This window comes from Pleurodeles waltl, chromosome 11 (genome assembly GCF_031143425.1).
Source record: "Pleurodeles waltl isolate 20211129_DDA chromosome 11, aPleWal1.hap1.20221129, whole genome shotgun sequence".
Classification (NCBI taxonomy): domain Eukaryota; kingdom Metazoa; phylum Chordata; class Amphibia; order Caudata; family Salamandridae; genus Pleurodeles; species Pleurodeles waltl.
The window spans coordinates 585,080,660-585,107,280 of record NC_090450.1 but is presented as its reverse complement, the minus strand read 5'-3'; the positions used below and the strand labels follow the sequence as shown (position 1 = coordinate 585,107,280).

General features: G+C 45.7%; 1 protein-coding gene across 1 annotated transcript in view; it reads left to right on the top strand.

Moving 5' to 3' along the window:
* The window catches only part of KAT6A (lysine acetyltransferase 6A), a 1,196,154-nt gene that overhangs the window by 599,377 nt on the left and 570,156 nt on the right, over positions 1-26,621 (top strand). Inside the window, exon 10 of the mRNA XM_069214088.1 lies at positions 9,115-9,256. Within this exon, the coding sequence (XP_069070189.1) occupies positions 9,115-9,256 (142 nt within the window). The remainder of the gene's footprint in view (positions 1-9,114; positions 9,257-26,621) is intronic.

The following is a 26,621-nucleotide window of genomic DNA, read 5'->3' as shown; positions in this document are numbered from 1 at the left end:
GCTTTTTGTAGTCTAAAATGCACACAGGTTGGTACACTTCAGCATCCAGACCTTAAACAGTCACAGGTAAATCACTTTTATCTTGAATGGTTGTCAGCATGTGGACATCTCTCATGTCTAAACATTTCACAGCTAGAAGTTCATCACTGTCCAAGGCACTGCACTGTCCCCTCCAAAGTTTTTTTTACATATAAGCTCTTTAGGGTAACCTTTACGATTAGTGCAGATTGTGCCACATGCTGCACTGTCCACTTTGAGCAATTCCTTGAACAGTTGCACACCAGTGTAGAAGTTACCTATGTGTAAACGGTGACCTTTGCTAAAAAGTCCCCTACCTAGTTCCCATGCAATTTTATCACCAACTCCAAATTGGACTGACATCTGAAGAGGGGTGGGGTCAATAGAAGAATCCCTACCAGCATGCACCCTGAAATTAGGCATATCCAGTAGTACTCTCACACAGCGTATACATTCTAATTCCATAAACTGCTCTCTTGCATAGAATGTACTGCCTAAAACCGAAACCGCCCCTGAACAGGACCAATGACTCATCCACAGCTATTTTCCCTGGGACATAGATTTCTGAAATGTTCTCTACAAAATGAGCAAGAAGGTCACAGTCAGGGTGATCTAGTGGCAATGCTGTAGCATTATTAACAAAATGCAGCATCCGAAGGAGAAGCAAATACCAATCACGACCCATGGTTTCAGGAAATATAGCAGTCACCATCAAGGGACTAGTAGCCCAGTATGAAGACAATGACCATTTCCTTATCAATCCCGTCAACAAAGTTAAGCCCCAGAACCTCAACTGATTCAGAATTGTGGTAGCCCCCTGGCAAGCTCTAGAGTGGGGCTAAAGTCTACCACTGTTGTTCCGCAAATGCAGATTAGTGTAATAAAAAATCTCATCCAAAAATACATCGTCCATAACAACTTGAAGAAAGAGGCAAAATGTTTTCAGTATTGACTGTTCACTCTGCGACACCCCTAAAGGAAGGTAACACAGGCTACACCATGTTTGGGCAAGACAGAGTTCATCACTTACTATGGGAAACCTTTTTACCCCAGGCTGCAATCCAGACTCTTCTTGCTGCACTGTTGACATAAGTGTCCTCCACTAAGAGAGGCAATTCGTCTACCCTGACTGTGGCTTCATCATCAGATGATTCCTCTCAGACTAAACATTCACTGCCACAATCTTGGATTTCCTCCTCTGCTTCAGATGCAGTGTCACTCTCAGAACCATGATCATTGGAAAAATTGAAAGGCAAACCAACAACCTGCTGAACGGTAATCCTGTGGTTAGCCATAATCCTTACTAATAAAAGTAACACCACAAGTAAGCCAACAATAACCAGCATTGTGTAAATAAGCAATACACAGACTGGAATGAAAAGCCAATCATCTCAAAGCACTCCAAGACTTATGTGTTCAAAAATTATACCACTCCCTTGCCAGAGACAGCAAGGCCAAGGATCAACTACACCTACTCTGCACAGACACAGCAAGCACCTAAGAAGTTCTACTGGAAAAAATATATATATTACACACATCACAAGGCAATATAGAACATGCACAGATCAATACCATGCTCTGAAAGACATTCAATCACACAAAAAGCTAAAGATTCAAACATTAGTACAGAGGTCAAAAAATTATACAAACAGACCAAGAATACACATCAGATGAAAAGATTATAAAATGAGTTGCTTACTAGCCACAACTCAACAAAGTCCAGACCTGCCAAAGCTGCACCCACAAACAGAATTTACCACCAAGACAAAGGAAACGATTGGCTCTGTAATAATAAAAAAAAAAAAAGTAAATTAAAACCCAAATAAAAATCATTACAAGATGTCAAGACACTGTTCCCCCGGAAGGAGGCACAACACCAGATGGAAGCAAACCTTACCCCAGAAGCAGATCTCCGCTACATACATCACCTTATTCCTAGGTGACTCAAGTGTAAGCAACCTACCTTGAGGCCCAATCCTTTAAAAAAAAGACCAAAAACCAAAACAATCTGCACTCACGGGAAGGGCGGAATGCAAAAATATGCCCCCCCCCCCCCAAAAAAGAAGGGGTGACCCTTGTCTAATGGTACACTCCCATTCAACATTCGTGGTGTACAGTGGGTGTCCATCACTCCCCAGAAAGGAAGATCGGCTTAAAAACACCCAATCTGCTTTTTGTTTGGGGGAAGGTGGGGTTGGACAGAGTGGGGAAAAAATAATATATGTTCCCCAAGGGTCACTCCCTTTCAAAACAAAATTCCTCATGTCTAGTGGGGGTTTACTACCTCCAGAGGGTAGACCGGCCTACAAAATGGCTGATCTGCCCTCCTGGGGCAAATGTATACAATAACAAATTGCCCCCCCAAGTGGAGCGACCTTTGCCTAAGGGTTCACTCCCTGTAACTTAATAATATATCGTATAATCCCCAGCGTCTAGTGGTTTTCAACACTCTTCAGGGCAGAGTGGTTGAAAAAACAACCAAAATAGTCCTCAGAGGTTGGCGGGATGGGGAGCATTGTGGTAGCCAAAATATGGATTTACTCCCCCAACAACAAAAAAGGTCCTAGTGGTCTACTGGTTTGGATTCCTGCTCCACATTCGCGGCCCCACAGGTGATTGTAGAGCAGGAATCCACTGCATACAGACACAGGGAAAAGGAAAAAAATATTTCCCCCCTGTGTCTGTATGGCCCTTAACCCTCCCTGTGAAATTCTCATCCCTTGTCGAAATTCTTTCTCATCTTTTAACTATCTCCTGTTCTCTTCCTCGTCATTCATTCTTGCATTTCTTTTCTTTTCACTTCCTCACATTTCTTTGCCGCCATATTTCTTTTTATCTCTCTGTTGCTAAGGATTTAGGGCTCCATATACTAAAGTTTGGTTTTGCGACTCGCAAATTGCGAGTCGCAAAACCTTATGTTGCACAGTGTCAGTGAAACTATTTGCGATTTGCAAGGGGGTCGCAAATGCCCTACCTCATGAATATTCATGAGGTAGGTAGCAATTTGCGACCCCCTTGGGAATGGCCATCCTCACAGGGATGGTGGCCTGCTGGAGACAGCAGATCACCATGTTTGTGACTGCTTTTAAATAAATAAGTTTTTTTTTTGGCAGGTTGGGGGGGGGGGGGGAATGCAGCCCGTTTTCCTTACAGGAAAACTAGATGCATTTCAAAAACAAAAAATGAAACGTTTTCGTTTAATTTTTTCAGAGCAGGCAGTGGTCCTTAGGACCACTGCCTGCTCTGAAAAAATGTTTTTACTGTCATTCACAAAGGGGAAGGGGTTCCATGGGGACCCCTTCCCGTTTGCGAATCGGTTAGCTGGTGACACTGGTGCTAATTTGCGGTTTCATTCAGTATGGCACCCAACTAGGACGTTGTACCGGTGCTCATAGGATTCATCCTGAGACTTTGTTTACCCACGACTTTGATATCTTGTATCTTGAAGCGCGCTGGCCGGGAGAGGGGAAGCGCACTGGCCGGGAGAGGAGGCGGCGTCATTGTTTAGGGCAGGAGCCCTTTAAAACTGTTTTCGCGCTCCCGCAACCGCAGGAAGCGCGCTGGCCGGTAGAGGAGGCGGCGTCATTGTTTAGGGCAGGAGCCCTTTAAAACTGTTGTCGCGCTCCCGCAACCGCGGGACGCGCGCGGGCGAAGCCCGGGCCAAGGGTGGGCCCGTCTTGCACCCGTCATCGCCCGTCAGAGGCTGGGCTGGGCCACCCCTCTTTCATCTCCAGTGGAGGGTGACTATTTATATTTGGAGAGCATTTTGGAGTTTTTTTAGTGGGTTTTAATAGTCTTAACTTTTTATTTATTAGTTTGTTTTGTTTGTTGTTTTGTTATTGAAGCTTGAAGCTTTTTTTGTAAAAATGGGCAGGAAAAGAGGTCCGATAACTGGTCCATTGGGGGGTGGTGGTGGCGGTAGTAGACAGGGAAGTGGCACCACCACATTAGATTCCTTCCTTGCAAGAGCTGTCGGGGTTGTAACGAAGGAGATTGATCTGGCAGAGAGGAGGTTATCCATGGAACTGGAGGACTGGCGTCTGGCCCCAATTGATAGTGGTCCTCGTGAGGTTGTGGACGTGGAGGAGGCTTATCCGGGAGGAGACCAAGGTACTGTAATGGCTGTTGTTGAGCCTGCTCAAATTGAGCTAACAGAGACAATAGAGGGTTCTGGTGGCCAAGGCCCCTCCAGAAGAAGCAAATGACTTTTATTATCTTCTCCCCCGGCCTGCTCCATGGATAAATGTAGCCCTCCCCCGAGGAAAAAAAGGTCCTAAAGAAATCGATGCCCAAGTCGAAAACATCTCTCTTGGAACTCCCTAAGGGTACAAGCAGTGACCCTGCACCTTGCCAGCATCTGGGCTGTGATGTTACTATTTTATTGTCAAAACTTCACGAATTGATGCAGGAGATTTTATCCCCCGTTGTGGCGAAATTATCGGCCATAGAAAAGGCAGTTTCTCTGATATCTGTGCAAGGAAGTCAGGGGAGGCACTGTGTGGGTGGATGTGTGGCCCCGACCTGGCGATCCCATTCCAGTGAGGAGTTGCTCCTGCCGGAAGAAGTTGCGGGGTCATTGGGGCCTTTGGGAAAACCATCTCAGCTATTGGCTAATCCTGGAAAATTCTGGGGGTCAGGGCGCTCGTGTTGAGATTGCTCCGGCTGCACCGACTTCTATATTAAGGGCGGATAGGACTGTCAATAGGCTTAGCTGTAGTAGGCAGCTTGATCCTGATTCTGTGGTAGCTGGTGGGGTTGGCCAACAGCTGGTTGGGAACAATAATCTGAATCCGCCGACGGCTAGGCCTCTATTGGCCTGTCTGGATCTCCCCCCAGCTTGTGCCCCCTATGTGGTGGTGTTGACGAATGTACCTGCTCTTGCTCCTGGGGTAACAGAGTCCACGGCTCAACTCACAAATAAGGTTGGATATTGGTTGAGTAAGAACTGTGATTTTTCATGTAAGGATTTCAAGGATATTCTGTTTGCCAGAAGAATTGGCTGGGTTGGGCCCAAAAATAAGGTGGGGAATGAAGATTGTATTATTATAAATGTTAGATATCCAGCCCTGAGTCAAAGGCTCCTTTCTACTCATCGACCTGCTGTTTTTAGAGCTGGTACAATAGGTATGGTCCCTCTGGGTTATTTTTATGACCACATGCGACTGAGTACTGGGGTGTCTCCTGGCTCTTGTAGGAATCCCTCCCTGGGTCAGAATAGCCTCCAGGTAACCAGCAGAAGAACTGTCACTAACAGCAATCTATCCTTGGAAGGGGTGGACTGACAATGCGCCGAGACCCTGGCTATACGGGAAGAGGTGCCCCCACAGTGTAAGCTTGTTTCATGGAGTATTGTGGGCTATGATGCAAAGTTATCTGATCAGGCGTGGATTAGGTGTGTGACTAACTATGATGTGATCATGCTTCAGGAAACCTGGTCGGAGGGGTTGTCTGTGTGGGACAGGTATGACAGATTTGCAATTCCAGCTGTGCAGTCTCTTGGTGGCCGCTCAAAAGGTGGCCTGGTTACCCTAATTCGCCTCTCTAAGATAGTGAGTGCTTTTCAAATTAACTGCAATCACCAAGGTATATTGCTGGTATGGGTAATTTTAATATTTTAAACTTTAATATTTTGCTGGTAAACTTCTATAACGCTGTGTGGGATGTGGGGTGTCAAATTGGGGCCCTGTTCTCCGTTCTTCAGGTTCTGAAACACAGAATGGAAGAGGTGGGGCTAGAATTCTGTGCTATTGTCTCTGGAGATTTTAATGCTAAATTGGGGAGGCTCAGTACTGTGGTTAATCCCTTTATCTGTGACTGCAAGGATTATTTAGTGGATGGTCTGCAGGACTCCAGAGGCAGGATCCTAATTAAGGAACTCAGGAAGATGGGCCTTCTGAATTTTTGTGATATAGAAGCCTTAGGCACTCATCAACTCCCAACCTATGTTGGATGAGGATCTGAATCCACTATTGACTATATTTTTGTGTCTCCACCTATGAAAGACCTGGTGATTGGGGGTGAGGTGCTGGGGGAGTGTTTCAGTGATCATAATCCCCTTATAATATCCTTTAAACTCCCTGGGGCCCTACGTAAATTAGGACGAGGTAGGCCTGTAGTAGTGGAGATAAAGGGCCAGGGTAGGCGGCTTGGGTGGAAGCAAATGGATTCCCAAAACGTTGTAGAAAGGGTGGTGGGGGAAAATTTACATTTATTTATGGACACACTCTTGACAGGGGCTCCTAATCCTAAAACTGTTAAGGATGCAATAACAGCAGTAAATGCAGCAGTGAGAGACTGCCTTTTTTCAGTAGGCAGCCAACTTAGTAAACGTAAATGTGGTTGGTATGACAAGACGTGCTATGTTGCAAGGGCAAACCTGAAGATGGCCACTAAGAAACATCCTAGAGATTGGGTCCTCGTAAAAAAAGCTAGAATGAAGTATAAAAAGGCCCTGAGGGACAGCAAAATTAAACATAAAGATAAAGCCTGGGAAGAGTTAGAGTGTGCCATAGCTCTGAAAGATCCTGGCTTGTTCTGGAAGGTGGTAAATAGAGGTTCCTTTGGAACAGACACATCTGAGGGCCTTGGCTGTAACATCGCCCCGGAGGCCTGGGTAATTCACTTTTGCAGAATTTTTGAGGGTACTCCCCTAAGAAATAATCGGGAGAACGAGTATGATATGGCTCCCAATCTAGCAATTAGGTTTTCGCTCCAGGTGGTCATGGATGCGATACAGAGTAGTGCGAGTAATAAAGCTCCGGGCCCAGATTCGATCCCTATGGACTTGTATAAAGCTAACCCCCAGTTATGGGCACCTATTCTCTTAAATGTCCTCAATGCAGCAGTTACAGTGGGTATTCCTGCCTCTTGGAGACTGGCATGTATTGTCCCAGTGTTTAAAAAGGGCGACCAAAATGATCCTATGTCTTATTTCCCTATTTCTCTCCTGGACTCTTCTGTGAAGATTCTGGGATGGATTATTTTAAGGCGTCTGGAGGCCTGGATGATAGGGAATGATATTTTAACCCTGGACCAGTATGGTTTTAGGGAAGGCCTCGGTACGCGAGATCAGTGTCTCAACCTACTGATGATGATCGGCAAATACACGCAGGCCATGAAAGGTACACTCTATCTTGCATTTATGGACCTTAGCTGTGCCTTCGATACGGTGAACCGGTCTATATTATGGGAGAGGTTAAATCAGTTAGGGTTGGATCCTAATATTGTAGAGCTGCTCCGATATCTCCATTCGGGGATGGTTGCAAATGTGAGGGTGGGGTCTAATGGGGAATGCTCAGAGGCTTTTAAGCTTTCAAGGGGTGTGCGCCAGGGGTGTGTTCTGGCTCCTACTCTATTCCTTCTATATACAAATGGATTGTCTGATTTTCTGATGGAACATTGTAGGGATGTCCCAAAGATGAATGGTACAGATATCCCTGTGCTGACGTATGCGGATGACGCGGTCCTCATGGCCCGCACTATGAATGGTCTCCGAGAAATAGTTAGAGCTTATGTCTCCTTTATGTCAGCTTTGGGGTTAGAGGTCAATTTTAAGAAATCACATTTTATGGTTTTTGGAAGACCCTTGACCAGGGTGGGGAGCTAAGGGTGGAGGATCAAATTATCAGTAGGGTGCATGAGTTTCCATACTTAGGGATTATTTTTGATGAGAAAGGATCTTGGAAACCCTGTATTGCCAGAAGGGGTGCGCTTTTTCATGCAACAGTTGGTGCGACTTTTGATTTTGCTGTAATGGTAGGTATTAAACCTATCAAGCCTTTGCTTAAAATCTATAGGCGGAAATGCCTCCCTGTCCTGCTGTATGGTGCTACTTTGGGGTTATAGGGACACCCGAGCCCTTACGGTGGAAGAAAACCGGTTCTGTAGAAGGCTATTGGGAGTTGGACAAAATATCCCTGGTTTTAGCCTTCATCTGGAACTGGAGCTTGAGTTTGTGCAGGACACTATCCAGTTGGCTCCCCTTCTGCTATGGATCTCAATTTGGAGTAATGAACATGCCACTCTTAATAGGGATATCTTAAGGGATTGTTTGGCTTGCGACAATGTAAAGAATATTCCCGGGCTGATGCACATAAGGATGATGGCTCATGATTTGGGGTGGCCTGAATTGTTTGACTATCCTGAGGGCCTGACTAGTTGTGATAAGAAATGTGTTAAGGATAATTTTTTAAGAATCCAAGGGGACCAGGAGGGAGGGGGAGACCTTAGGGAAAAAATCGATCAGGGATTTCATCATGTTAAAGATGTGGGTAGGTCCTGAGCGCTATCTCTTAGAGATAAAGGATGTGAGGGAAAGGTCTCTTATAACCCGATTCCGTTTGGGGCTCATCAGAAGTAATCTGTGTTTCCCGTTAGGTCAGTATGGGGAGAAATGTATTAGACCCTGCCCCTGTGATGGGGTGTCCCAACAGACCTTGTCCCATTTTACATTGTTTTGTGTTTTTTATGCACCATTTAGAACTCGATTTTTATTACCTCTCCTAAGGCCCAAGGGTTTCGTGCAATATCGTCCTGCTTTTATGTGGTTGCAAATGGCCTCAGATGTATTGGTGTGGAAGGGCCTGGGATCATTCCTGAAGGGAGCTATTACTTGGCGTAATAATGCTGAGTTTTTAGAACGATTTTTTTTATTTTATTGTTTTCTATGAATAAGGTTTTATATGTTTATATTCTTGATGGGTGTTTTTATTATATATGGTTTTATTGCTATATTTAGCAAATGTATTGGTGATTATTTGTTGTAATGGATGAATTTTTTCATACCGAATAAAAGTTATTATTATAATAATTCGCGGTCACCAAACTATCATACATGGGACTGCGAGTCGCAACTAGGAAGGGAACACCCCTTCCTAATTGTGACTTGCAATCCCTTTTTGCGATTCGGGAAGTAGTTTACCAATTGCAAAAATGGGTTGGAACATGCCAAAGTGCATTTTGCACATCGCAAACGACCTGATTTGCTGTTTGCAATATGCAGAATGCTACGTACATATGTAACCCTTAGTTTCTTCCACTTTAACTTTTGATTTTCCTTTAATGTTTTTTGTAACTTGTATGTTTGCTATTTTCTAGGTTACCCAAATTATATCTTTGTGAATTTTGTCTGAAGTACATGAAGAGCCGAACTATTCTACAACAGCACATGAAGAAGTGTGGTTGGTTTCATCCTCCTGCCAATGAAATTTATAGGAAGGATAATGCCTCAGTTTTTGAGGTAGGTTCAAGGCAAAAAGTGCTACTGCGGGCCACTCCCAGTAAGCAAGCAGAGGATCTATTAAATCCTTGTTCGATGTACTGAATTTAAATGGACTCCTTCGATGTAATGGCATCAATGTAATAGCCAGTTTTATCTCAAAGGTAAAAGCAAAGTAGTTAATCACACAACACAGTTTTCATTTTGGTATCCACCCTCATTGTAGTACCTGCTGTTCTGTTTCCAGCCACACATTACTAACCTATACTCTGTGTCACAACAGATGCCGTTACACCCTGCTCAGTAACCAGATTCACCTAAGTAATACTCGCTGAGTATTCTCCAGTATGGAGGAGAGGATTTATTTCATGTTTTTATTTAGCTCAACTCTACCAAAATCAAGACTTGATGTGCTTTAGAAGTAGAACAGCATTGGAGATGTGGCTCTTTTTTCAATTAAATGAGGCCGGTAGGACAGCTGACCCCAATACAAAGCTTACAACGTCAGTAATTATAGATGTAAAGAAGGATAAAGGAGACATAGGGCCTGATTACAACTTTGGAGGAGGTGTTAATCCGTCCCAAAAGTGACGGTAAAGTGACGGATATACCACCAGCCGTATTACCTATATCCTATGGAACTCGTAATACGGCTGGTGGTATATCCGTCACATTTGGGACGGATTAACACCTCCTCCAAAGTTGTAATCAGGCCCAAAGTATCTATTCAGGTGAGGTAGAGAAAAGGAGAGCCTGAATTATTTAAGGTTATGAAGTGAGAGCATTGCATGGTTGTAGACATTAAGATGTGGCAGAGCTAAGATGATAGGATTGTTTGGGGAAGGGATGTGCAGAAGAAGAAAACAGGAGCAGCATAGTGGTTACAATTTAATATAGGGACTCAGAAAGCAGGTTTTTCATTCTTTGTGCCTTTGCTGAATATCTTCTTTTTATTTATGTTTTTCGTACTCATTCACCTCAGGTCCCCCTCTTAAGATCCTTTCCTGTGTGTGCCCTTATCTCAGATCTCAAAAGGAAAAAGAAACCCCCCCACCAGGGGTGTGTGTTGCTGTTTTTTCGGTGCACCACAACCTTTCAGCCTTGTATTGAAGTGCCAGAGCAGCAGATAGGTGTAATCATAGGACAACACATTAACTCTCAGTACTCTTTGGGCTCTTGCCCTTTCCCCCCTCTTTCTTTATAACCATTTCACCAACGGGACGCAAAACGTATATCTTCTGGCCAAAAGAATCATATAGAAGCGTAAGGTCCCAAAAAAACAATAGAAGGGCTTACCTGGGTTTTATTGTTGAGAATATCACACAGCATTACACACATTTTCCCCCAAACCTAAGAATTCCTGGAAAATCCACAAACAAATGAATATAATTCTCTCTCTCAAGCCTTTATGCAATTCACCATTACGCCTTCCCCCATCTTAGATAGTCTTTCCAGGGTCCATTACGCTCTGTGAAGGTAAAATAAATGCTTTCTCCTTAAACAGGATGGCTTGATAGTGCTCTATGAAAGATTCATTGATAGTTGCCATAAATCTCTTACCTGCATCCCCAACAAGTATTTTCCACGCAGTTCCTCTGGTAGTGAAAAGTCGCCATCTGCTAGATCCTCCTTCAGCCAGTACCATCTCTTAATTTCCTTCTTCTTTAGTTTCCCTTTAGTTAGAGACTTTACCAATTTAATTGAGCTCCCCATCCCAATGACTGAGCTCTGAGACCAACTTTGAACTTGGAGATACTTGAACCTTGATAGTTTACTTCCAACCCCTTCCCAGAAATCTTTCCGGGATAAAAATGAACCCTCTGAGTATTTGGCCCCATTTATAAAAAAAAACTAAAAAAAACAGCTCCCTTAAGGGGGATGCCAGTTAATCCTTAGTCCAATACAGGAATCCCATATAGGTGCATATCTACTGAAATAGGGGAGGTTAGTATCCCTCCTAGCATGACACTGCAGTTCTTCCAATTCCTGTAGCACCTTAATTCTCACCTACTTATAAAATTTGGGATCACCAAATTTGTACATGACACTGGAGTCCCTACCCTAGGCGTCTGTTAACATAGCCTTAAACAAGTTTCCTATCTCTGAGGAGTCTGGGTTTTTAAACAACATTTTACTGTTTTTTTAAATAGGAAAGCCCACCCATAATACTGAAAATCTGGAAGTGTCAGACCTCCTTTTTCTCTTTTAATTCGCAGCTTTTTCCAGGTCATACATGTGCCCCCTTTGATGCCCAGATGAAACTCTTCACCTTGCCCTGTTGCTTATCTAGCCACTCCTTCTTGAATATCAGAATGATGGTACTTGAATATCAGAAGGATGGTATTAAACATAAAGCATAAATTTGAGTTGTATACACATCTTAACAAAGTTAAATCTACCTAGTTTGGTAAGCGGTAAGTGTTCCCAATTCTTCATCAACATGCACGATACCCTCATAGTTAAAAAAGAAAAAAAAAGGTACTTCTGATGGATACAACTACCTGTGGATTCCTCACCTAAAGAATTTTCCCCATGTGCCAGCACCCGACGGAAATTTTTCTTCTAGCTCTGCACGTCGACGATGATGTCACAGTTGCCCTACTCCAACACGACGCCGTATGACGCCATCCAGGCCATAAAAGGTCCTCGTCGATGTGCAGACGCCAGTTTTCTTTTTTTCTGTGCCTTCGAGTAACGTTTTTTTCTTCGAGGCTACCAGGGAGCTACTGTTTCACTTCGAGTGTTACAATGTCTCCGCCACGAAAATCGGGTTTTAAACCCTGTAAGGAGCGTGGCAGCCGAATGTCGATGACAGACCCACACGAAAATTGTTTGTGGTGTCTGAGGTTTGACCATGAGGTCGAAGCGAGCAGTTCATGCCAGCGCATGAATTTGAAGGCTCTCAAGGAGCGGGAGGCCAAGTTATTCTTGGCGAAGTCGAAGAAGAAGGCGCAACATCACCTTCGTCGATCTTCTTCTAAGTCTTCTGAGTCTTCGAAATCGCACAGGCGTCATCGAGACTCCCTGCTCCGGCATGGTTCACGACGTAGTTCGAGTAAGGACCGATCCCGCTCGAGGTCGCGATCAACGCGATGCCGAACAACATGGGTGGTTAGTCCGACTGTAACACCTCCGCCTCGGATGACTCTGACGTCTCCGCTGTCTGTCTTTGAGGTCGGCCCTCATCAGGATCCGGCGGTCTCACTGGCGCAGACGGAGATGCCCAAACCGACGCCAGCGTCGCCTCAGGTGCCGGTTCTGCAGGGATATCCAGCGTTCCCGGCGCCAGGCACAGACTTTTAACATCTTTGCCACCATGACTCCGGGAGGTGGTCAGTCGGAACCTTCAGGTCCTTTGGCGCATGACATGGGTGTTCCGGCTCCGTACAGACCGGTGCCCTTCATGCCTTTCCTTCCTACGGGAGGTGCTGGTTCAGCACCGGGACCAATGGCGTCTCCTAGAAGGCCTGTGACGCCGACAACATCTGCTGCCCCGGCGCCGATGAGTTCGCCGCAACCTCCATCGACGCTGAAGAAGCCTATGGCACCGATGGATCTAGCGTCTGATGAATCCGAAGGTCGATGCCGTCCGAGGTCTTCGGCGTCGGCAGACGCCTTATCGACGCCAAGGATAGAGGCCAGGCTCCGCTCCAGGAGATTGGCTCTGAGGCTGCTTGAGGAGCAGGAATATGAGAAGCAGCTCTTGGAAGAGGGTGAGATTGCAGAGCCCCTGGGAGACCTGCAGGGCTTGGACACTGCCAGTGGTTTGGACACTTCCCCGGAGTGGGACTTAGCTTCCCCGGGGGGAGTACACCAAAGAGGCTGCTTCTTTCCATTAGGTGGTGAGGAAGTCGGTGGATTTTCTTGACCTTCCTCTTCCAGCTGCTGATATAAAGACTAACATTCTTACGGAGGTGTTGCACCCTTCTTCAGCAGTGGCGGAGCCGCTTCTTCCATTTAATGAGGCATAGACCCGATAATGGAGGTGTGGAAGAAGCCTGCAACTTCAACAGCAATAAATAGGTCTGTTGCAAGGAGGTATCTGGTGGCTCCTGGAGATCCAGCTTTCTTGTCAAGACATCCGACTCCAGTTTGGTGGTGCAGGCCTCATGCTCCTCCCGCACTGCTCCAGGATCTTTTCCAGGGGTTCCTTCGGACAGGGAATCCAAGAGAATGGACCAGTCTGCAAAAAGGCATTCTCTTCATGCAGCATGGCCCTTAAGTCAACAAATGCTACCTGTATCTTAGGCAGGTACATCTATGCTCTGATGGACGAGGCCAAGACACACACTGGATTGCCTCAGGAGATTCTGAACCTTTTGGCGGACGCTCAGGCAGCTGCGACCCAGGTTATCCAATCTGGGCTTGACACATCGGACTCAGTGGCCAGAGCTATGGGCACGTCCATAGCAACAAGACGGCATGCCTGGCTACGGTCTTCAGGATTCTCTTCTGATGTGCAGTCAACCCTACTTGATCTGCTCTTTGATGGAGCTAAACGTTTTGGGACAAAAGCTGACTCTCCCTTGGAGCGGTTTAAGGAGAGTAGGACAACGGCAAGATCCTTGGGCTTGCAAGCTTCCACCTCTACTCCCTTGAGATCATTTAGGAGGTTCAGGGGGTTTGGACGTGGCTCTTCCTTTCGGGGGAGATTCCAGGCAGCAGGACAGCAACCTACTACTGCTCACCCCTGTAGATAATATAGGGGAAGGGGTAGGGTTCGTACCAGAGGGGCCACCCAGCAGCACTCTGCCTCTTCCTCCGGAGGGGTGCAGCAGCGAAAGCAGCTTTAGTCCTCCATCACTCCCTTTGCATGCATCTCCTGTAGGGGGGAGATTGTCTCAGTTTCTCCACATGTGTAAGTCAATAACATCGGACTCCTGGGTCACTGAGATTGTGGGGAAAGGTTATACTCTTCCCTTTCGGGAGTTCCCCCTCCCATACCTCCCTGCCCATCCGTCTGTTTGGAGGACCATCTTCTTTTATTACAACAGGAAGTTCTAGTCCTTTTGTCAAAAGGTGCAGTAGAGTTGGTTCCAGAGCAGGAGAGGCGTCAGGGCTGGTTTTCAAGATATTTCCTGATCCCCAAAAAGGATGGTCGGTTGAGGCCAATCCTGGACCTGAGGATTTTGAATTGGTTCCTCAAGCAGGAAAAGTTCAAAATGCTGACCCTAGCACAGGTTCTTTTGGCGTTGAACGAATGGGATTGGATGGTGTCTGTCGACTTGCAGGATGCTTACTTTCATATTCCGATCCTCAAGTCGCACAGGAAGTATCTCCGGTTTGTGGTGGGGTTGCAACACTATCAGTTTGCGGTCTTTCCGTTTGGTCTTACTGCAGCACCACGAGTCTTTACGAAGGTGATGGCGGTGATTGCAGCAGAGCTCAGAAGGAGGGGGATAGCAGTGTTCCCTTACCTGGACGATTGGTTAATCAAAGCCAAGTCTCCGGAGCTCCTGCGGCGTCACCTGCAATCGACAACCCAGTTGTTTTTCGGTGAACGTGGCCAAATCTCACCTGGAGCCCTCTCAACGCCTCCTGTTCATAGGGGCAGTACTGGACACAACATTGAATCGGGCCTTTCCTCTGCCGCAGCAGATTCAGGACATTCAGGCTCTGATTCCAGTGTTCCAGAATGGAGCGGTTGTTCCAGTCCTCAAGGTCCTTCATCTGCTCGGTCTGTTCGCTTCCTGCATTCTGTTGGTCACTCATGCACGCTGGCATGTGAGGGCTCTTCAGTGGTGCCTCTGCAGACAGTGGTTTCAACACAAAGGGGATCTCGAGGAATCGATAAGGATCTCCAGAGACGCTGCAGCGGATCTTCGTTGGTGGGCTGCGGTCGGCAATCTTTCTCAAGGAAGGCCGTTCTCGCTGCCATCTCCAGTGGCCATAGTGATAACGGATGCCTTCACTTTAGGGTGGGGAGCTCATCTGGGGTACCTGGTGGTCAAAGGTCATTGGTCTCCACTGGAACAGATGTTTCACATCAATCTGTTGGAATTGCGGGCGATACGTCTGGCTCTCAAGGCCTTCCTCCCTTCCCTCTGCGGTCGGTCGGTTCAAGTCCTGATGGACAACAATACTGCGATGTGGTATATTAACAAACAGGGAGAAGTGGGGTCGTACCTTCTCTGCAGAGAAGCTCTGCGACTCTGGTCCTGGGCACAGGACCATCTGATTTGCTTGGTAGCAAACCATTTGGCCGGAGTTTTGAATGTATGTGCGGACAGTCTCAGTCAGCACATCTCGATTGATCACGAGTGGCGTCTTCATCCAGACCTGGTCCTTGGCATCTTCCGGATGTGGGGGGTTTCCTCAGGTGGATCTGTTTGCCACTCGGGAGAACGCGCACTACCCGTCATTCTGCAGCTTCCAGTATCCGGTGCAAGAAACTTTGGGGGACGCGTTTCAGATGTCCTGGAGCGGTCAGTTGCTTTACGCGTTTTCCCCCCATACCCTTGATTCCTCGGGTCCTGAGGAAGATTCGCCAAGACCGGGCCCAAGTCATCTTAATAGCTCCGGATTGGCCAAGAAGGGTGTGGTATTCAGATCTTCTCCAACTCTCTCTGTGCTCTCTCCGCTCAGTCTCCCTCACAGGGCAGATCTCCTCTCGCAGTCGCAGGGGCAGGTTCTACACCACCACCTCCAGAGCTTGCACCTACATGCCTGGAGACTGAACGGGCAATCTGAGTACTTTTTCTCTCCCGCCTGAAGTGGTGTACGTTATATTATCGGCCAGGCAACACTCCACCAAATCTATCTATGCAAGCAGGTGGGCTAAATTTGTGACTTGGTGTGGAGAGAATCAAATTGATCCCTTACGTGCCCACTTATCTGACAATTTGTCGTTTGCGTTCTCCTTAACACAGAGGGGTTGTGCAGTTGCGACTGTTAAAGGTTATTTGTCCGCGCTGTCAGCCTTTCTGTGCCTTCCAGACCAACCCTCCTTGTTTAAGTCCCCAATAGTTTTGAGGTTCATTAAGGGTCTCACTAACAAGTTTCCGCCCACTCCATTTGTGGTGCCACAGTGGGATTTGAACTTAGTGTTAGCTTTTCTGATGGGTTCACCGTTTGAACCGATGCATTCATGTCCCTTAAGGTTTTTAGTTTTAAAAACTGTTTTTGTAGTTGCCATTACATCTGCTAGGAGGGTGAGTGAGCTCCAGGCTCTTAGTGTGGAGCCCCCATAGACTTCCTTTTTTATAGGGACAAGGTGGTGTTAAGGACCAAGGCGGCTTTCTTACCGAAGGTTGTTACACCCTTTCAAATAGGACAGTCCATCTCACTTTCCTCCTTCTATCCTCCACTTCATCCATCAAAGAAGAAAGAAAGACTACACCGACTAGATCCAAGAAGAGCATTGAGCTTCTTCGTCGACAGGACGAGAGAGTTCAGACAGGACGATCAGCTCTTCGTCGGTTACGTGGGGAAGAGGAAAGGCAAAGCTGTCCACAAGAGAACGCTTTCCAGGTGGGTCATTCTTTGCATCAAATTGTGTTATTCTCTAGCAAAGAAAGAACCTCCTGTGGGGTTAAGAGCCCATTCCACCAGGGCTTAGGCGGCCTCCTCCGCCTTAGCTAGAGGTGTTCCTGTGGTTGACATCTGCAAGGCTGCAACTTGGGCATCCCTCAACACGTTTGCTAAACATTATTGCTTGGATTCTGAAGTCCGGAGGGATGGCCATTTTGCACGGTCAGTGCTTCAGGATTTCTTGGTTTGACCATTCAGGCACCCACCACCGAGTGCAGTACTGCTTTGGGACTCTATTCTTTAGGTGAGGAATCCACAGGTAGTTGTATCTATCAGAAGAACAAGTTACTTAACTTCGGTAACGCCTTTTCTGGTGGATACACTACCTACCTGTGGATTCCTCACGTTCCCACTCCCCCCATTGCCTGGGTGTTCTTATCAAGATATCTTTGGGTGAGCATCTGTAGTTTATTGATATGTTTATACTGATGCAATGATTTATATATGTGTATATAATTGTATGTATATGTTCGATGGCATCTGTTGCTGCAGATACACATGTTGTGCACAGTCTGCCATCTGGTGTTGGGTCGGAGTGTTACAAGTTGTTTTTCTTCGAAGAAGTCTTTCGAGTCACGAGACCGAGGGACTCCTCCTCTTTGCTTCCATTGCGCATGGGCGTCGGCTCCATCTTAGATTGTTTTTTTCCGCCCTCGGGTTCGGACGTGTTCCTTTTCGCTCCGGGTTTCGGGACGGAAAGATAGTCAAAACTTCGAAAAACTACGTCGGTATTGTTTTGCTCGGGATCGGGATAGTTAGAATCGACACCGAATCGTGAAGAGCTCCGGTAGCCCTTCGGGGTAATTTCGATCCCCCGTCGGGGCCTGGTCGGCCCGACCGCGTGTAACATCGACACCGATGGAACGGACCCCGTTCCGATTCTGTCCTAAATGCCACAATAAATATCCATATACGGACCAACATTTGGTCTGTAACTTGTGCCTGTCACCCGAGCACAAAGAAGAAACTTGTGAGGCCTGTCGTGCGTTCCGGTCCCGAAAAACGCTCCGTGACCGTCGAGCCAGAAGATTACAGATGGCGTCCACGCCGACAGAACACCGAGAGTTCGAGGAACAAGGAGAAGAGGAGGAAGCCTTCTCCATCCATGAATCGGACTCGGATGAATTCGACGTTGATGAAACTGTGAGTAAGACGTCGAAAAGCACACAGCACAAGAAAACAGACAAGGCCCAGGGGACGCAACTGGCCATGGCTCAACCCATAAAGGTGACCGTCCATCGGCACCGAAAAAGGCCGAACTGGTGCCCAGAACGTCCGACTCGGGTCGAGACACAGGCACGCAACATTCTCGGGACCGAGAAAGTGTTGCCAAAAAAGATCGACGCCGAGAAAGCGGAGCCGACGCTGCTCGACGCAGAGACAGCGGCACCGAGGATGATCGATGCCGAGAAGGCTCGACTCCGAAAAAGAAGAGATTCGCCTCGGAGCCGAAAACAAAAAAAGACACAGTTTCGGTGCCAAAACAACCAGCAACCGAACCCACTACCGGCTCATATTCAGAGGAACAATCATTGTCCTCTCAAATGCGTAAACACAGGTTTGAAGAGGAGTTACAGACTACTGATGTAGACCATACACAAAAGAGGATCTTCATCCAGACTGGAACAGGGAAGATTAGCACTCTTCCACCAATCAGGAGAAAAAGGAGACTAGAGTTCCAAACTGAACAACTAACACCACAAGCAAAGGTGGCAAAGAAAGCAACTCCGCCACCCTCTCCTCCACCTGTAACTCAGATATCACCGGCACAAACTCCGTCACATTCACCGGCTCACACCACCATGAGCCAAGATGACCAAGATGCTTGGGACCTATACGACGCCCCAGTGTCAGACAATAGTCCAGAGTCATACCCTACCAAGCCCTCACCACCTGAGGACAGCACAGCGTATGCGCAGGTGGTAGCTAGGGCAGCAGAATTCCACAACGTGTCGTTACACACAGAACCTGTCGAGGATGACTTCCTTTTTAACACCCTCTCCTCCACCCATAGCAACTACCAAAGCCTGCCTATGCTTCCAGGAATGCTAAGACACGCGAAGCAAATCTTCAAAGACCCTGTCAAGAGTAGAACGATCACTCCGAGGGTAGAGAAAAAATATAAAGCACCTCCCACAGACCCTGCTTTTATCACCTCTCAACTGCCACCAGACTCAGTCGTGGTAGGAGCAGCTCGCAAAAGAGCCAATTCACACACATCGGGCGATGCACCAAGGAAAGCCGAAAATTCGACGCAGCTGGGAAAAGAGTCGCTGTACAAGCTGCAAGCCAGTGGCGCATCGCAAACTCTCAGGCGCTCCTAGCACGTTATGACAGAGCCCATTGGGACGAGATGCAGCATCTCATCGAGCATCTACCCAAAGAATTTCAAAAGCGGGCAAAACAGGTGGTTGAGGAGGGACAAAACATCTCCAATAACCAAATACGCTCCTCTATGGATGCAGCGGGCACAGCTGCAAGGACAATAAACACTGCAGTAACCATCAGAAGGCACGCATGGTTACGCACGTCTGGCTTTAAACCAGAAATACAGCAAGCAGTACTCAATATGCCGTTCAACGAACAACAATTGTTCGGACCAGAGGTTGACACGGCGATTGAGAAGCTGAAAAAGGACACTGACACAGCCAAGGCCATGGGCGCGCTCTACTCCCCGCAAAGCAGAGGCACTTTCAGCACCTTCCGTAAAACAACCTTCAGAGGGGGGTTTCGGGGTCAGGCCACACCAGCCAGCACCTCACAATCAACACCGTCTACCTACCAGGGACAGTACCAAAGGGGAGGTTTTTGGGGCCAGTACAGAGGGGGACAATTCCCGAGAAACCGGGGAAAATTTCAAAGCCCCAAAACCCCAACAACCAAACAGTGACTTACAAGTCACTCAACCCCTCCACATAACACCAGTGGGGGGAAGACTAAGTCAGTTTTATCAATCGTGGGTGGATATAACAACAGACACTTGGGTCTTAGCAATTATCCAACATGGTTATTGCATAGAATTTCTACAGATCCCTCCAAATATCCCACCAAAAACACAAAAAATGTCAAAACAGCATTTAGACCTCCTAGAAATAAAAGTTCAAGCACTACTGCAAAAAGAAGCAATAGAACTGGTACCATGTACAGAAATAAACACAGGAGTCTATTCACTGTACTTTCTAATACCCAAAAAGGACAAAACACTGAGGCCAATCTTAGATCTCAGAATACTAAACACCTACATCAAATCAGACCACTTTCACATGGTCACGCTACAGGAGGTGTTACCACTGCTAAAGCAACAAGATTACATGACAACCTTAGATCTCAAAGACGCGTATTTCCACATACCGATACACCCTTCGCACAGGAAATACCTAAGGTTTGTATTCAAGGGAATACACTATCAATTCAAAGTCTTACCGTTCGGTATAACGACCGCACCAAGAGTATTTACCAAATGCCTAGCAGTAGTAGCCGCACACATCAGAAGGCAGCAAATACACGTATTCCCTTATCTAGACGATTGGCTAATCAAGACCAACTCGCTAACAAAGTGTTCACAACACACAGAGTATGTCATACAAACCCGGGTTCTCCCTCAACTACAAAAAATCACACATTGTGCCGTGCAAAATACAGCACTACTTAGGAGCGGTAATCAACACAACAAAAGGATTAGCCACTCCGAGTCCACAAAGGGTTCAAAATGTTCACAAGGTCATACAGGCCATGTATCCAACACTAAAAATACAGGCAAAAGTGGTTTTAAAACTCCTAGGCATGATGTCCTCATGCATAGCCATTGTCCCAAACGCAAGACTGCACATGAGGCCTTTACAACAGTGCCTAGCATCACAATGGTCACATGCACAGGGTCACCTTCTAGATCTGGTGTTGATAGACCGCCAAACATACATCTCGCTTCTATGGTGGAACAGTACAAATTTAAACAAAGGGCGGCTGTTCCAAGACCCAGTGCCACAATACGTAATAACAACAGATGCTTCCATGACAGGGTGGGGAGCACACCTCGATCACCACAGCATCCAAGGACAATGGGACGTACATCAAACAAAACTGCATATAAATCACCTCGAATTACTAGCAGTATTCCTGGCGCTAAAAGCATTTCAACCCATCATAACCCACAAATACGTTCTTGTCAAAACAGACAACATGACAACAATGTATTACCTAAACAAGCAAGGGGGAACACACTCGACACAGCTATGTCTCCTAGCACAAAAGATATGGCAATGGGCAATTCACAACCACATTCGCCTAATAGCACAGTTTATTCCAGGGATCCAAAATCAACTAGCAGACAACCTCTCTCGAGATCACCAACAGGTCCACGAATGGGAGATTCACCCCCAAATCCTAAACACTTACTTCAAACTTTGGGGTACACCAACAAAAGAGAACGCAAAATGCCAAAACTTCGCATCCAGGTACCCACACAGACAGTCTCAAGGCAATGCCCTATGGATGAACTGGTCAGGGAAATTTGCATATGCTTTTCCCCCTCTCCCTCTCCTTCCATATCTAGTAAACAAATTGAGTCAAAACAAACTCAAACTCATATTAATAGCACCAACATTGGCAAGACAACCTTGGTACACAACACTACTAGACCTGTCAGTAGTACCACACGTCAAGTTACCCAACAGGCCAGATCTGTTAACACAACACAAACAGCAGATCAGGCATCCAAACCCAGCATCGCTCAATCTAGCAATCTGGCTCCTGAAATCCTAGAATTCGGACATTTAAACCTCACTCAAGAATGTATGGAAGTCATAAAACAAGCTAGAAGACCATCCACTAGACACTGCTATGCAAGCAAATGGAAAAGGTTTGTTTGCTACTGCCATAATAATCAAGTTCATCCATTACACGCATCCCCAAAAGATGTAGTGGGATACTTACTACACTTACAAAAGTCAAATCTAGCCTTCTCTTCCATTAAAATACACCTTGCAGCAATATCTGCATACCTGCAGATTACCCATTCAACTTCACTGTTTAGGATACCCGTCATTAAAGCATTTATGGAGGGCCTAAGAAGAATAATACCACCAAGAACACCACCTGTTCCTTCATGGAACCTTAACATCGTCTTGACAAGACTCATGGGACCACCTTTTGAACCCATGCATTCTTGCGAAATACAATTCTTAACCTGGAAAGTTGCATTTCTCATTGCCATCACATCTCTAAGAAGAGTAAGTGAAATTCAGGCGTTTACAATACAAGAACCTTTTATCCAAATACACAAACACAAGGTTGTACTAAGAACCAATCCTAAATTCCTACCAAAGGTTATTTCACGTTCCACTTAAATCAAACGGTAGAGTTACCAGTGTTCTTCCCACAGCCAGACTCAGTAGCTGAAAGGGCGCTACATACATTAGATGTCAAAAGAGCACTAATGTACTACATCGACAGAACAAAGGAGGTTAGGAAAACAAAACAACTGTTTATTGCATTTCAAAAACCTCATACAGGAAACCCAATATCAAAACAAGGTATAGCCAGATGGATAGTTAAGTGAATCCAAACCTGCTATCTTAAAGCAAAGAGACAACTGCCCATTACACCAAGGGCACACTCAACCAGAAAAAAAAGGCGCTACCATGGCATTCCTAGGAAATATTCCAATGCACGAAATATGTAAGGCAGCCACATGGTCCACGCCTCACACATTTACTAAACACTACTGTGTAGACGTGCTATCCGCACAACAAGCCACAGTAGGTCAAGCCGTACTGAGAACTTTGTTTCAGACTACTTCCACTCCTACAGGCTGAGCCACCGCTTTTGGGGAGATAACTGCTTACTAGTCTATGCACAACATGTGTATCTGCAGCAACAGATGCCATCGAACTGAAAATGTCACTTACCCAGTGTACATCTGTTCATGGCATTGGTCGCTGCAGATTCACATGTGCCCACCCGCCTCCCCGGGAGCCTGTAGCCGTTGGAAGTTATCTTCAACATTTGTACATTTGTATACAGGGAGTGCAGAATTATTAGGCAAATGAGTATTTTGACCACATCATCCTCTTTATGCATGTTGTCTTACTCCAAGCTGTATAGGCTCGAAAGCCTACTACCAATTAAGCATATTAGGTGATGTGCATCTCTGTAATGAGAAGGGGTGTGGTCTAATGACATCAACACCCTATATCAGGTGTGCATAATTATTAGGCAACTTCCTTTCCTTTGGCAAAATGGGTCAAAAGAAGTACTTGACAGGCTCAGAAAAGTAAAAAATAGTGAGATATCTTGCAGAGGGGTGCAGCACTCTTAAAATTGCAAAGCTTCTGAAGCGTGATCATCGAACAATCAAGCGTTTCATTCAAAATAGTCAACAGGGTCGCAAGAAGCGTGTGGAAAAACCAAGGCGCAAATTAACTGCCCATGAACTGAGAAAAGTCAAGCGTGCAGCTGCCACGATGCCACTTGCCACCAGTTTGGCCATATTTCAGAGCTGCAACATCACTGGAGTGCCCAAAAGCACAAGGTGTGCAATACTCAGAGACATGGCCAAGGTAAAAAAGGCTGAAAGACGACCACCACTGAACAAGACACACAAGCTGAAACGTCAAGACTGGGCCAAGAAATATCTCAAGACTGATTTTCCTAAGGTTTTATGGACGGATGAAATGAGAGTGAGTCTTGATGGGCCAGATGGATGGGCCCGTGGCTGGATTGGTAAAGGGCAGAGAGCTCCAGTCCGACTCAGACGCCAGCAAGGTGGAGGTGGAGTACTGGTTTGGGCTGGTATCATCAAAGATGAGCTTGTGGGGCCTTTTCGGGTTGAGGATGGAGTCAAGCTCAACTCCCAGTCCTACTGCCAGTTCCTGGAAGACACCTTCTTCAAGCAGTGGTACAGGAAGAAGTCTGCATCCTTCAAGAAAAACATGATTTTCATGCAGGACAATGCTCCATCACACGCGTCCAAGTACTACACAGCGTGGCTGGCAAGAAAGGGTATAAAAGAAGGAAATCTAATGACATGGCCTCCTTGTTCACCTGATCTGAACCCCATTGAGAACCTGTGGTCCATCATCAAATGTGAGATTTACAAGGAGGGAAAACAGTACACCTCTCTGAACAGTGTCTGGGAGGCTGTGGTTGCTGCTGCACGCAATGTTGATGGTGAACAGATCAAAACACTGACAGAATCCATGGATGGCAGGCTTTTGAGTGTCCTTGCAAAGAAAGGTGGCTATATTGGTCACTGATTTGTTTTTGTTTTGTTTTTGAATGTCAGAAATGTATATTTGTGAATGTTGAGATGTTATATTGGTTTCACTGGTAATAATAAATAATTGAAATGGGTATATATATTTTTTTGTTAAGTTGCCTAATAATTATGCACAGTAATAGTCACCTGCACACACAGATATCCCCCTAACATAGCTAAAACTAAAAACAAACTAAAAACTACTTCCAAAAATTTCAGCTTTGATATTAATGAGTTTTTTGGGTTCATTGAGAACATGGTTGTTGTTCAATAATAAAATTAATCCTCAAAAATACAACTTGCCTAATAATTCTGCACTCCCTGTATATATATATTACTTAACCTTAATTTGTACATACTTATTCATTCCATTGCATGGGCACTATTACTAACACACACAACTCCTACCTCACCCTCTGCGGGGAAAACAATCTAAGATGGAGCCGACGCCCATGCGCAATGGAAGCAAAGAGGAGGAGTCCCTCGGTCTCGTGACTCGAAAGACTTCTTCGAAGAAAAACAACTTGTAACACTCCGACCCAACACCAGATGGCGGACTGTGCACAACATGTGAATCTGCAGCGACCAATGCCACGAACAGATGTACACTGGGTAAGTGACATTTTCAATATATATATATATTTATTTGTAGATATATAGATATATTTCATACTGTGGAACTGTACTACATCCTACAGTAGGATGTTTATTTCTACTCGTTATGTTTCCAATTGGTCGAATTAAATGTTGGTATATGAGTTTTGCTTGATGTGTCCATGTCAGATATGTAGTGTCAATGTTCACCTGTTTGCCTCAAAGGCACGTCAAAAAATGGTGATAACTGACGTCTGCACGTCGACGAGGACCTTTTATTGCCTGGATGATGTCATACGGCGTCGCGTGGGAGTCTGGCAATTGTGACGTCATCGTCGACGTGCAGAGCTAGAAGAAATATTTCCATTGGGTGCTGGCGCTTGGGGGGAAAATTCTTTAGTTGAGGAATCCACAGGTAGCTAGTGTGTCCACCAGAAAAGGCATTACCGAAGGTGAGTAACTTGTTCTTCTTGGAGATCCTCGATATCCTGTGTAATCCTTACACCCAGATATCTAATTTCTTCTTTAATTATCCCCTCTTCCCTTGGTATGTTCCAAACCACAACTTGTGTTTTAGCATTATTAACCAAACTCTGTTGTCTGCCTCTCCAAAGCTGATAAAGTACTCTGCAGATGCGATGTGTAAACCTTGAGGTAATCTGTATATAGGGTGACCTTTTTGCCAACCATTACAGCTTAAACGGAGAATACCTTTCTCCTTCCTAATTGTACATGCTGGGGGGTCAATTTACAGACTCAACAGTAAGGGAGATAATGGACACCCTTGCCTCGTTCCCCTAATTATCTTAAAGGGCAAAGTTAAACTCCCATTCACCAAAACTCTGGAACTGGAGTTCTGATCAATTATTTGTAGGGCCCCTCAAAAGTTCTCCCTCAAGTTAAAAAGCTTAAACGTGGTCTGTAGGTATGTCCAATTCACTCTGTCAAGTGCTTTCATGGCATCCAACATTACCACGACCAGAGGTGCATGCTATGGGTGATACCAAAACCTATTGAACCAATCAGGCTATATGTTGCCTCATGCAAGGCTCTCCCCTTAAAGAAAACCCTTTTGGTCACCATGCAAGAGACCACCAATCATTCCATTGAACCTTTCAGATGAAATGTTTGCAAAGATTTTATAGTCATAATTTAGAAGCAAGATTGGTCTTTATGAATCACAGCTTTTTGGACAGTCCCCTGGCTTCAAAATTAATATGACTATGGCCTCATTCCATGGCTGGTATAACTGGGTCCCTGTCTCAAGGATCTCCCCAAATAACCTAGTAATGACCGGCAGTATGGTACCACCCAGTCCCCTATATATTTCGAGAGGGAGACCATCTGGGCCTGCTGCCTTGCCGGATTTACTAGTCTTAGCTGCCTATTCGATTTCGACCTGCTCTATGTAACTGTTGAGAATAAGGTTCTCTTTGTCACTTAACATTTCTAAATCTTTGTCATTTACCCAATTTCTTACCCCCTCCTCAGTTACCTCTAAATCTAAAGATCTTTAAAGATCAGATGGAAAGCATTTTCAATATCTCCACTTAGGGTGGCCCCAGTCTTATTACATTTCAGTTCACTAATAGAATTCATAGCCAGATCTGATTTTATCTTCCAGGCTAATAGCTTCCCACAATTTTCCCCAAACTCAAGGTAGGTTAATTTGCTTTCCTCCCATCTTTTTTTAGCTTTGCCTTCCACAACTTCACCCGACCTATCTTTCGATGTTTGTAGTGACTCTCTTCAGTGATTGTATCTTGTTAAGATCCAGCATCCATTGAGTCGGTAACCCGTCCCCATCCCCTTTCTGGAACCTTTTCCTCCAATTCTTAAATCTCATTGTTATAGGCCTTTCTCTTAAAGGAAACTAAGCTAGTTATTCTACCCCTTAAAAAAGCCTCAAGGGACCATGCCCAAAGATGTTGAACCTAAATTAATGGTGAAAAACTCCTCTTTTTCCAACAACATCTCCTTTATGGCCTCCTCATCTAGCAGAAGTGT